General features: G+C 41.5%; 2 protein-coding genes across 4 annotated transcripts in view; one reads left to right on the plus strand and one right to left on the minus strand.

The window, feature by feature from the left end:
* The window catches only part of itgbl1 (integrin, beta-like 1), a 40,674-nt gene extending 32,647 nt beyond the window's left edge, over nt 1-8,027 (plus strand). The window contains exons 9-11 of the mRNA XM_035174292.2: nt 966-1,112; nt 3,511-3,624; nt 7,413-8,027. Of these exons, the coding sequence (XP_035030183.1) occupies nt 966-1,112; nt 3,511-3,624; nt 7,413-7,501 (350 nt within the window). The 3' untranslated portion in view covers nt 7,502-8,027. The remainder of the gene's footprint in view (nt 1-965; nt 1,113-3,510; nt 3,625-7,412) is intronic.
* The window catches only part of fgf14 (fibroblast growth factor 14), a 101,529-nt gene continuing 95,749 nt past the window's right edge, over nt 7,974-13,753 (minus strand). For all 3 annotated transcript variants that reach the window (XM_035174294.2, XM_035174296.2, XM_035174295.2), the window contains exons 4-5: nt 13,089-13,287; nt 7,974-11,588 (exon numbers count right to left, since the gene is read on the minus strand). In XM_035174294.2, coding sequence (XP_035030185.1) covers nt 11,446-11,588; nt 13,089-13,287 — 342 coding nt within the window. In that variant the 3' untranslated portion in view covers nt 7,974-11,445. The remainder of the gene's footprint in view (nt 11,589-13,088; nt 13,288-13,753) is intronic.

Here is a 13,753-nt window from a genome sequence, read left to right on the forward strand (position 1 = left end):
TAATTTCTCAGATAAAAATCTGGATCCAGTGAATTTAAATGTGACTTCATAAAGAGACTGTTGGGCCTTGGTGGAGGTAGGCGCTTTACTTAATGCCATTCTGGTTTAATGTTTATTTACATGGAAATACAAACTACATCTTACACACCAGCACCACATGTTATGTGTTATTATTGAATCATTTTGTTGAATAAATGCCCTGACAAGCTTTCAATCGGTGTAATGATCTTTCCAGTTTAAATCAATTCACATGTGAATCTCTGGACGTGTGACAAGGTGCTGATTTACAGCAAGAAGAATCAAAACTGCTGTTTGAGCGGATCAATACACCTCCTCCATCAAACACTCCAGCAGCACAGTATGGATTTGTGTTATGAAAATGATGGGGAAATCCTCTGCTAATTACCATCGCTTCAATCTGGCCTCTGTTCCCAGATGTGAACACGATTGATCAATCCATGATGCAAACTGTACAAGGGTCCTGCAGGAGATGAAGGGGGCGACAGGAGTGTTGTAGCGTTCAAACCCCAGCGATGCCGTCAGCTACTGGAGGCACCAACGCACCAAACCGCCTCTTTTAACCAATAAAGCGTCCCTGGTTCCCTGAGTGGGCGTGTTTGTTTTTTGTCTGCCTGTGCCTTTCAATGTTTTTCATCTCTTCCTCTGAAGTGCCGGAGATTAATTCAGGACAGGACACGACCAGCGATGACAGTTTCTTTCAAGTCCCATGTTCTATAAGCCTGCTGCATCGCTCTCATCTTCTCCGCAGCCCTGTCTCCTTGTAGCGCCCATTAGTGTCAAGGTTCAACGTCTGCACTGTCAACTCCCTGCATTTATGTGCCATCTTTTTCGCTCTACACACACATCCCCCTTTGACTCAATCTTTCGTCTTTAAATTTGCTCATGGAGCCTGCTTCATATTCTGTCTCCTCTTAAATGACGGCCCTTCTGCCCTCCGCCGCCAGGTCACGGTTACTGTTCGTGTGGACGCTGCATCTGCAAGGACGGCTGGTTCGGGAAGCTGTGCCAGTTCTCCAGGTCTTGTGACATAAGCGACAACCAGAGCAAAGAGCTGTGTGAGACGTCAGATGGAGTCATGTGCAGTGGAAAAGGTGAATAACATCTTTGTTTTAATCATATGTTGCTATGTACAAGTTTTCCCTGAAAGTCATAAAAATAGAAAATGTACACACTCATACATTATATACATATTTCTACATGCACAATAATCTAATATTCTAGCCCGTTTTATTAAGAAAACGTGATGATATATAAAAATACGGGGTTACCAGACATCCATCCTGGATAATATTTGACACTTCAAGATTGTCGCAGCAGCAGAAACCTCTTTCAGTAAATCATTTCAAAACATCTCCTGAGAGCCGTCCACCCTAGCACACCTCTGCCCCCTCTCCAGAAATGTGTGAAAACATTAAAACCACCCAAGTTCTATTTTATGATTGTGATTAATTGCCCTCCTCAGATGTTTACTGCCCTTTTATGATTTTGATGTCCTCTATCGCTGGTGTATCACAAGATGTCCTCTCTGTAGAAACTCTCACAGGAGGAAAACATCGTCCCTTTCCAATTACACCTGCAAGTTTTTCGGCTCTTTCGCCAACTCAACAAACTCTGCATCACAGGTTTTGACTCACTTTCACTGTAAAAATGCTCAAAATGTTTACTCGCCAATATTTTTTTTCTTCTATGTCATGTAAAAAATAACTCTCTAGATAAACAGCAAACACTACATAGACATAATATGTGAATCCCAGTTGTCTTTTTATTGAATTTCACCAAGTTTGTCTGCAACGCCTCCTCATACTTGTCCAACAGGCTTCATCCTCAGACTTTATATTTGATTCACTATTTCTAATGGATTTCCTTTCTGTTGCACCCTGGTGGCAAACATTCATAATGAAAGCTACATAACTATCATATCCACAGTTCATTTATTTCCAGGGACCTGAGTTGCATTTGCATCACCAGCTCTGACCATCAAATACCAAGGTGTTCAAAAAAAGCAATTTAAGACGTGAACTAGAACTCCTGATCTTTATTATCACTGTTATCATAATGAAACGGATGAAATATTCACACTAATCTAATATTCACAAACTTACTTACAGAAGAGCTCAATCAAAACCTGTGTATGCACAGTGAGATTGAACCTTATCTTAACTCTCACAGTCTCAGATATACTCGTATACTTTCGACAATTTCCCACTGCGTTTGAGTTCATGGCACCAAGCAATTAAACTGATGCACTTTCCAACAGATTATCATCAAATTTCCACTGTGAACCCAACTGTTTTTTCTCTGTCATAACTTAATAACTTTTTCTGTTACGATTAAAATAACGATCTGGACGAGACTGTTTAGATTCATGGATGTTGTCATCGTTTAGACTCAATTTAACACATCGTATACATGTTATATACATGAAAAGTTCATGACACATAATGTTTTTATTGTACAAATTCTATTATCTCCTCTATTATAATCCTCTGTATGGATGATTATTTGAGATCAACTGATAAATCAATAACAAATGTTCATATCATTTACATGTTCACATCGTATGGTGCAGAAAGGCCAAATATTCATTGGTCTCAGCTTCTCAAATATATAAATAGGCAGTTTTTTATTTGTTTTATGAAAAAGTTAGATGAAATACTTTAAGTATTGTTATATTGGTTTAACAAAACAACTTGAAGGTGTCATTTTACTCCATTTTCATAATATTTTGGAGACAAAACAATCGATAAATCGATAGAAAAGAAATTGGTGAAGAACTGATGGTTGCAGTTCAATATATCTGACAGTGTTGTCACTAAATTGTGTGTATCACTGTGTGGCGAATGACAGAAAACAACAGGATTCCTCTTATCGCGTGGCCGTGAATCTTCAGAAATAGACCGTCTGAGGCGTGGAAAATAAAACATTCATTCTCCGTGCCCTCTCTCTCGTCTGTTTAACCTCGTCTTCTGCTCCTCGCTCCATCTGTCTCTCACCGTCTGCCTCCACCTCTAATAGCGGGTTCCTGCAACCTGGTGTATGGTGATAGAAATCGAGGGAGATTGAAAACACACAGTTGCTCGTTGGACCTCAGGGTGAGAGCTTTCGGGGGGAAAAAGAAGTTAACAGCAGTAGATTTGTTTCCTCCACTAATCTTTGATACCTTATTATCCTGCTGCCGGCCTTGAGAGCAGCACACAGCGATGGGGAGGAAGTTTAAAGTGTGGGTGGATTGGTTTCCTGGTGGCAAAAGTACATTAGTAGTTGTTACCCCCGGGACGAGCTCATATCCACTCTGCCCGACACGATTAATCTTCGGAGTAAAATAAAGAATTTACAGGAAATAAAACAAACAGTGGAAAATAACACAAGTAACAAGGGAGTGGTGTAAAAACACAACAATATACACACTGTCAAAATGTTGGATGAAAGAAATGTGATGTTAATCAACAGTTCTCTGAGCGTGAGCGTGTGTTTTTGTGTGAGTTGCAGGTTCCTGTCACTGTGGCCAATGCATCTGCTCTCCCCAAGACTGGTGGGTGTCTGGAGAGTTCTGCGAGTGTGACGACCGAGAGTGTGACAAACACGACGGCCTCATCTGCACAGGTAGCGTGGGAAGCAAACACACACTCGGGGCCTTCGGGATCCAACATTTTGGACCTAGTGTATAACAGACCTGAGGAAAACCTCCTATATTCCAACATGCATTTTCAAAAAAGAGGGACCCAATCCAAATAGACCCGTGGGTATTCAGAGCTGAACAGACCTCAACAGAGAGAAAAGCAAGCAGTCTCATTAGAAAAGACCAGCAATATAATAAAAATAACTATGTTGTATAAACAAATGTGATCCTTTGGTCTTTTAAACTAAATCCAAACCTCAAAACCTTGAATTCTTCTTCCACCACTGTTTTAATATTTTTTTCTTTTACATACTTGTTGTATTTATATGTAAATAAAAATATATTCATTCCTAAATAACAGTAGTCATCGCATACCATATTTAACAATAATAAAAGTATCTGGCTTCCATATTGGCTTGTAAGAGATGTGAATTCAAATTTCAAAATACATTAAATTGTTACAGATTTAACGACCAACAGTATTATGAAACTGTATTTATCCCCACACCAAAGACAACATTAAAGTACAGCTTAGTGTTATGATACAATAGTATAGTTAAACACTGGTACAGGTTGTAAAGAACATCTCGTTTCCAGCTCATTTACATGATTCAAATCTCAAGCCGGGGCTTTTACATAAGTAATGATATGATCTGGATACTTCACAACTGTTTTAATGATACTTTTTATTTTACCTAATTGATAACAAATATTTTATCCTGCATTCATAATGACCTACTATGTGTTTGGAGCTAATATCAGAGATCATATACAGTATACTGTATTTATATATATATATATAAGACTACTTGTGTGACACCTGTGGCAGTAAAACAAAACCAACAAAACTAATCTGACTCTATCCCACTAATGTTAAAGTGTATGGAGTCAGAAAGTGGACAAATTAATCGAGACAACACAAACACACACACACAAACTTCCTCTATTCTCGTGGTTTATCCACAGGAGCCGTCCTTGTGCCACTGATAATAGAAACCTCACTACATGTTTGTCTTTGTATTTACCCCCTGGGGCCTGTCAAACCCTGGACAGCTGTTCAGAAGTGTTTCTCGTCATGACTCCACGACTCCAAACGTCAGCCTTAATGTCATTCAAATGGGGACCAGTCGTTCCAGCTGCAGACAAACGTTGCATAAAAATAGTGGCGAGCCCGCGAGAATACAAAGGAAATATATGGAGATGTCTGTTGAATGTTCCTGATTACCATATTACTGACTGGAGTACATATGTGAAAATTATCATATCACCGTAACCTGCCCTATTACCATACCCATTATTATAATGTGATGGTGTTTTGCATGGAAAGGTAATTCCAGGAAGGGTGTTGATAATACGACACCGCTCCTCCTCCTTTAGGTCATCATGACGCAATCATTTTTCTTCCACGCTAATGATGCAAAAATTTGTCTCGCAGGTTTACCAATAAATCCTCTGCAGCCGGAGATTTCACAGGCCCTTCAATGCCGTAGATTGTCATTACACGTATCACTTGATGAGTGATGTGGAAAATTCAGCGTGTTAGGAATGCTTGCTGGTTAATTTCATGCACAGAATATGATAATGTCGGCAATCATTTCAGTAAAGAGACAAAAAGTCAATCACAATTTTCTGTCACCATGTAATATACTGTGGTTATATCAGGGCATGAGGGTTGTGTTCATTAATTTGTAGAAATTGCTCTTAAGGTCTCAGTTTTCCGATTTAATATTTGCGCATTAAGAATATAATCACAAAATGATCTCTTGGTTTGTGTCTCAATGGTGCCGCGCATTGATTTTCCGAACGCTGAGGTTTACGCGCAGCAGAGTAAGAACCATGAACGCAGCCTGAGAATATGTGTGATGTGCTTCATTTCATTTTATGTCTTATTGTCAAGTACACGTTGACGTTCCTTCGTTGTCATTAGCCGCCATAAATGTTCACCAAAGCACATCATCCGTTGCATTTGCATTAATCCGCTGAAGAAAATAATCCGCAATAAATCTGCGGTTTATTCAAATTTTGAGTTTTGTTTGCTAAATCCACAGAGAAACAAACGAAACGGAGCATTTGTGACTTGTTCCAAAACATTATTTCTTCAGTAGAACAAATGGGCTTGTGGCTGATTAACATAGACACGGTTTCTGAGAGAAATCCTGTGCAGCCTCCTCCAGCTCAGTCCCTTTCCTCCAACACTCGCTCCTATCCCCCATCTCGCTCTCCTTGTTCTTGTTCTTTCTCTCACCTACTTACCCATCTCTGGTGCCATCTGTGTTTTCACCTCACTTTCACTGTTTTATCCTCATCATCATCCATCACCCCTCGCCCTCCTCGGACTCCTCCCTCCTCTCCCACAGAGAGATTTTGCAGCAGATACGTCTTTTCAGTTGTGTGACAACCGGGCCAGCGGGAGTCCTCCTGTTAACCCCAGCGTCTCTGACAGCCCAGTAAACTCAGACAGCTATGGGGGCAGGGTGTTATGCTACTTATAGCAAAATAAAAAATATCCCCATTCCTAAATAATACCCATATTAAATAATAGTAGTTATGTACCTGGTCTAATCCTGCCTGTTTGGAATGGGATGTATGTGGCTTTTCTTTCTCAAACTGGAAAAGGGACCATCAGTAAAGTCAATACCGACTGCAGGACTCTGAAGCTCTGTAGCTCTGTACTGGGAACAAACTAAGTGTGGTGGGAAAACTATTTTGTAGTTGAAAAGTAACTTTTATGACCTTAACTGTTTGTGACCTGAAAGCCTGTATGACCTTTCTAATACCTTTATGACCTTTCTATTACTTATTGACTGTCCAATGACTTCATTTCTGTCTGCTTTTATCTTCAAAGGAAACGTATGCAAATCAGTTTCCTGTGTCTTGATTCCTGTCTCAGACTGCGCCGACAGAACCAGTCTGAACTGGCTCAGACAAACAGCCTTAGTTCTCCTGTATAAGATCCTGTTCTCCATCAACACTCTGAGATCCCTGTGACTCTCGCTGTGTTGATCCTTTCTGCAGAAAGCCCCTATTAAAATACACAGAGACACATTTGGTGTTCCAGCCTCTTGTATTTTCAGGTTCCCATCACAGCTCTTCACCTGTTTATTGAACATTCGGTGAAGCTCGACTCAGAACCTCGAACTGAATCAGTCGTTGTCGTTGTGAACACGCTGCTAATGAGATTGATAACCTCACTTGTGTTCATTAGATGCAGCCACAGCTGCTACAGAGCGCTGGCTGCATGTTAATTCAAAGTTTACTTTTTGCGTTTGCCAAATTCAGCACTGCCCTTCCCTGGGCCCTTATCTATAAACAGGCCGTTTAGGAAGTCGATAAGATGAACAGTTCTGGAGATATGTGAGAGAGAGATTCTTGAATTATTAAATAGATGATCATTGGTTAAATAAAGACTAAGGCCCCTTTGTAGCTGATGAGATTTGAACGTTAATTAAATAGAAAGTTAGAGGGTTAAAAAAGTTACTTATAAACCCGGTAGCACTGCCACAAGAAGAAGGAACAGTTCAGACTTTATAATATCTGAGCTAAAGTTTTTCGCTCTTGATTTAACCAGAGTTTTCTCTGTTACGGGCAAAAGCAGTGGAAAACCACAAACTGTCCTGAGCAGCGCAGATCTCCTCAATCCCCCCCCCACCCCCACACACACACAACTCGCACCCAGGGATGCAGGGTGTGAAAAGAGGAACCTTGTTAAAGGTCAGGCATGATGGCACAGCTCTTTTTAATTCACAGCTTCTCTTCTCACATCTTCTCACAGGGAACGGCTTGTGCAACTGCGGCAACTGCGAGTGCTGGGACGGCTGGACAGGGAACGCTTGCGAAATCTGGGTGGGAGCCGAGTACTGAGGAGAGCGGGGCGGTGAGTGGGCGTTAGAGAGACGAGAGGCCTGGCTGCCTGGAGCGACCAGGAGCGCCGCCGCCATCTACCACCACGGCCAGCCTGGAAACCACAGGAGGAGGGAGAAGATATAAACGTGGATGGAGTTCTGTGTGTCGCGAAGAGCGTTCATTCATTTATTGTACTGGTTACAAATGATCCTTATTAAAACTGGACTTTTGTAAAAGGTGAAAAGAAACAACCATATCTTCTTCTGTTTAAAACATATTACACCTTTATGTATGTTTTTTTGTAATAACATAGGAACAGTCACATATTGCAAATGGCTGCATACTATACAGGTAGATGACAAAAGCAAGTGTTCTTTTATTAAGGGGACATACCTGGGATGTGTGGGACACTGCAGGGGATAACGTGCGTCTGTTTTTGACTGATATACAATGAAGTGTCAAATCGGACTGAGAAAGCTCCAGGCAGAGGTTACTGTTTTATGTTTTTATTTCTTTTTTTTTAATAATAAAACATTAAATGTGCCGCATGACACAACAGTTTGCATGGAAAACAATGCGAAGACCTTAATCATACATGGTTACAAATTTGTTATAACATGACATAACTCCAATGGGCATACTTGCAATGGTATATATATATATATATATTTTTGAAAATAAAATTATTTTTAATAGTGCCTATTCTTCTCCACCGGGAAAAAAATCAAACCAGACGACCTGACCATGAAACCCACACTGTACTGAAGGTACTTAATGGACATTTCTCACCCGACTCATACGTGGTGATAAGTGGAGGAAAAGGAAGAGAAGGGCATACATAGTTTTAGTTGTGGCATGCTGGATGTCCATGTCACTTCAAAAAGGAGGCATCGGGGGATGAGAGCTGCATTGACACACGAGCTCAGTCACCACTTGAAAAGAGAACCGATAAGAAGTCACAAATAAAATTTAATGTAAATTCTACTTTGGCCTTTTTCATGCTTAAACTAGCCAACCCCCTCCATTTTCTTTGTCCCATCAAAGAAATGACAGGTGCAATAATATACTGCACACTATATTGCATTAAGTATGTTACTGACATTACAGCACACCTTTATATAAATATTTTATTCAATATGTTGTATATGTGTATACAACAAAACACAAACTGTATAGTGTAGACAAACTCGTTGCATATATGTATGTAAAATTAGCGGTACATACCAACAGTTCTTGATAGACAAAGCCTACTACATGCAGTTCATCGATACCATCCTCTCCCCATGCAACAGATGGGACAACTAACGAAATAAGGAGGTTGAAAACGGAAGCGATAGAGGAACTAAGTTTGCTAAGGGGGGGGCAAAGCAAAAGTGATCAGGGTTAGGAGACGACATCACACTTGACCCGTATACGAGAGAAAATGAAGACGAACGCTAAAAAAAGAAAAACCAAAACTGTGGAGTACAGAGATCCAAACAGGGAAGTACATTTACACACTGTTCATTTACAAAAATAAAGTCAGCCTCGGAGGAGCCATTTAACTGGACTGCAGGGCCGCAGCAGCAGCCAGCCCAGCATGTAGAGTTCGTAAGTGGAGGATGACTGGCTGTAACGAGGTCGGAAAACGTCCAGCTCCTGCGCGTTCGCGTCAACAGTACGTGTTATATCATCAACAGCTTTTTACAGACAAATATCAGAGTCTAACTAATGTGCTTGGATGCGCTGTAATAAGGGATGGCCATGTGTGATGCCAATAAACTCCGAAAATCATATTTACCAAATCAATCTCTTAGCACAGTTGCAGTTTTAGCAGCGTACAGCAGCAACAATCTATTCAATATTCTAAATCTTATCCATCAAAACTAGACATTAAAACATCATAATGTGATTGATCGGATAGAGCTTTGATAAACTGCTAACAGTCATGAGGACAATGCGAAACAGAAAGTGCAGTGGTTTACCTCCAGGTTAGGTGTGAGTGTGCCGTAGCCGACAACATGCCCATTCCACTCGTCAGCGCTCTTCCGCTTAAACAGAGTGAAGAACGATACCCATACCTTGTTCCTTACAGAAAATACATGCACGTGATTAGTTCAAGGTTTACGTACTTCTCCCAAATGACATCAGTCACGACCTTTGCAGGTCTGAGTAGAGTTGATTCTGCCGGACAGAACAAAATGCTATCACAGTGAAAGCTTGGATGAATTGGATTAGAGAGAGAGAGAGAGAGAGAGAGAGAGAGAGAGAGAGAGAGAGAGAGAGAGAGAGAAAATCGTATTTGTTTTCTTTTCTAAACAGTTCAGTTCTTCTCGGGATGAAAAAGGACTTTGGTCATTTCAGAATGGATACATCTGAGTGTGGTTTCTCAATGGATAATGCTACGTGTCCTCTACGTGGATGTGTCGGGTGGGTGAGGCACCTTTGGCCCAGTGGGGACTGGGAACCTGTTTTTGCATGCCGGGAGTTAAGGTCCAAACAGGCACGTGACAGGCCAAGATGATCAGTACTGGACTCTGCATGCTGAGCTAGGAGACAAATCCTCTCATAATCATAATTATATTCATATCTAGACATTTTAAAAAGTTATGATTTTTTAATAGTCATTTTCCCTAAGTTTTATACAGTGAAAATGTTACAATATAAGCCATCTCTTGTATAACTGCTGCACGAAGAGAGAACACAATATTAACCTTGCCCATGCTTTAGTTTGCTGAACCAAATAGGGATGCAGCCAGTATAAATGTCGCCTACCGGTTTCCAGCCATGTTGTCTTCTGGCTTTAAGTAGACGCTGCCTTAAGATGGCTGCCAGTGCTGCAGTTATAGACCATCTGGGTCAAAGCCACAAGCCTTGCCTTACAGTCCAAAGAAGTCAGCGAGTGAGGGACAGAGGCCTACAAGGCCTAGAGATATTCCTAGAGCCCACGCTCTGAAATAAGATTAAAGAAAAATAGACTTCAGGTTTTTCTATTTACCAGAGAAGGCGTACAGAAGCGCTGGTGGGACTTAGATAGTGATATGTATACACCATTCCTTCCAGCGCTCTCCCACCCACACGCACATCTGCTTATAAACGTGTGTATGCGCATGTATGTGTGTAGGGCACTCCTCGCATTGATTGCAGCGGCAATTAGCACTTCGTCAACTATGATTGCAGGAGCTATCTGCCAGCCTCCCGTGTGTTTTTATCAGCTGTAAAAAAAGAAATATCAGATTTTCCCTACAACTTCTGAGTGTGTGTGTAGGTGTGTGCATGTTGTAGGCAAGAGGAACATTTCGCTAGTTTTTTTGTGTATATATGTGTTTTCATGTCATATCTTGGTGAATGTGTTTCTTAGAAAATCACACAACTCCCTTGCAAAATGTTTTTAACTTTTCTAGGTTACTAGACAAAGAGAAAAGTGAGTGACTGGAGATAGAAAGAGAGGGAGGGGAACGTACTCGTAAAAAATAGAGGACGACAGTCCACATATTTACTCTATCTATACAGTCTCTGTCCCAGAACATAGCTGGTGAACTGTGGTATAGAAAATAGATCTGAAGGTACACGCACTCCGCTCCAACAGGGCATTATAGAGAGGGGGCGGGAAGGTTTCTTGGATGAACTGTCAGCAAGCAAAGTACCACGAGCGTGGTCGTGAAACACGCATTATTCACATGAACTCTCACAGTTACAGAGGAATCGAAAGGCATTCCATGATCAGAGGTCCTCTTCCCTCCTGTGCTGGAGAAACCAGGCCACCTCTGGATCCGTCTGCCCGCGCTGAGACAGCCGGAGAGAAAGGTGGGCAAGGCGGAGAAAGCAGAGGAAGAGCAAGAGAAGAAAGGGAGGAAGGTTCGCCTGCATCTGATCCGCAGAGGAAAGAGGGTCTGGAGTCTCGTGGGGGAAAAGCCCTGCCTCCGTCACACACACCCCCCCCTCCCCGCCACGCACACGCAGAGGGCGCCGGTCAGGTGTGGCTATGTCGCGGGCTTGTCGGGCTTGCTCACAGGTTTACCTCCGTTCATCACCGCCGGCTCACTTGTGCTTTTACTGGGAGGTACTGCCGCCTTGGGCACCGTCTCTCCAACATCATGCAACGATGGCTCTCTGTACATGGCAACTGGAGAAGCAGAGGATAAGGAAAGAAAGGAGAGAGACAAGGCACACGATGTTAGCAAGAACCCCTTTAACTGAACTTTTGCATTTTCCTATCTAAAACTAGTCACGGGTCATATTTCCTTTAAGAAGACTTGCTGTTGCGTCCTTCTTCACGAGCTGCACTCAGGACACCCTGTAATTTTACAGATGGAAAAAAGAGCTGATCCCCTTCTTGCCTATGGGCTTCCAGCTCCATCCCGGCTGATTCTGAATGTAATCAAATGATTTTCGACAAAACAGCGGGGTCTCATTACAGCCACTGCACTACAGCTGTATTACCGTCTCGACAGGACACTTCAAATTGATTCTATGTTTAATGATGGGAAGCAATCAGGCCGGTGACTGACGAGAGTGAGGGGGGGCATCTGCTGGACCATCAACATTTCCTACTGCACCAACGGAACTGTCTCCTACACTGTGTCCGCTTACGACGGCAAAACCGAGAATCAGCACACAAATTCAAAAAATACGTCCAGGATATTTCACATACAGTTATACCTTTACCAAGTATGGAAGTATCCACATTTCTTCACATATAGAAGGTGTTATGTTTCAGACATCACAGTTTATAGTAGTGAGGATTATTTGCCCCTTGAGTTGAAAATATGACAGAATTCTGTGTTAGAGGCCAAGCACAACACACATGTCTTAGCTGCACTGACAGTTTTTTATTTTCACGTCCAGCTACCATGGTCGTGTTAGTCGAAAAATGATGTGTGGTCAGATGCATTGTTGGTGCACTGTTATGTTGAGGAAATGGAAAAAGACCCCACAAAAAGCTGCTCTAAAGGCAAAGCTTCAGTATTAGTTTTTTTCAATAAGTCAATATGTGCCTACATAAGCACATACACAAGGTACGTGAACACAGTGAATTTAATTAAGTAAGAGTTTGACCAATTGTGGCATAAAACCAAACAGACCTTATCTTTTTTTACTTTCATGCAAATCTACTGTTAAAATTGCAATCCGGTAAAGTCCAATGCACCCAACCTTTAAAGGGAGTGGGTGATGGCTTTCTCAATGCTTTATGCCTGTCTCACCCGAAACACAGATTTGTGATAAATTAAAAAACTAAGTAAAACCGTTCTGAATCTTGCTCTTAGTGCAGCGAACCTAGAACAAACTATGCTGTCTCATCTATACAGTTATACTGCACTTTCCAACTTCACCAGCTTTTCTTTGGTATTCAAACCAGAAGACACAAACAAATACAAACTAAGCTGAGCTTCGGAGCTTCTGTGACCACAGTGTTTGTATTAATTAAAATAAAGAAGCATTTGATCCATAATTTGTATTTTTAGCAGATTTTGGACAATGGACATCCATTGCACATAGGAATAAAGTGTATCAGGATCTCAAATACAATACTTTCCAGAATGATAAATTCATTCTTGATTTTAGTCTTGTAAAACCTTTTTTAAACTTGATAAATAAAAACATATTATATATATATAAAACCTACCTTCTAATGGCTTGGGCAGGAAGTGAGCAGCTGGTTTTGTTTTTTTCACTCGGTTCCCCTTCATGGCTTGGCCGTCTTTGTTGAGCCCTAGGAACCAAGCTCTCCCCGACTCCTGTTGTCTGTACAACATGGACGAGTAGATCACATAGTAGTTCTCGAACACCGACTCTTTGAACTTGCACTCCGCTGTAAAGAGTTCCTGCAAACACACACAAACAAACGTGGAAATCCTAGCAGCAAACACAAGATTTCATTTACCCACCTTACACTGTAGTGGGTGGGTGGGGGGAGACATTTCTGCAGACTCAAATTATTAATTTATACTTCATATTATGTAAGAATAAAAAAGATCATAAATTATATCTGAACGTGTATGAAGGTCACCAGCAACATTCCACTTTTTTTTTTACAGTAGCATCACTGCAGGCTCAGAAACTGCATCGCCAGGACTTCATACTTTCACCTGTCGTGAAAAGGACGAGCTCTGCAGAGTCCATCGTGCTAGAATCATGTCCGATTCACGCCAAGCCTAATGACCTGCTCTGATGAAATGCAACTCTCATGCTCTCCTTGGCCTTAACCTTGACACCACACTCGTGTAGTCAATTACCTCCTGTTCCTGGCAGCGAGTATATATTGTTAGGCTCTGACCCCGGCACTGGAAG

This window comes from Hippoglossus stenolepis, chromosome 13 (genome assembly GCF_022539355.2).
Source record: "Hippoglossus stenolepis isolate QCI-W04-F060 chromosome 13, HSTE1.2, whole genome shotgun sequence".
Taxonomy (NCBI): Eukaryota; Metazoa; Chordata; class Actinopteri; order Pleuronectiformes; family Pleuronectidae; genus Hippoglossus; species Hippoglossus stenolepis.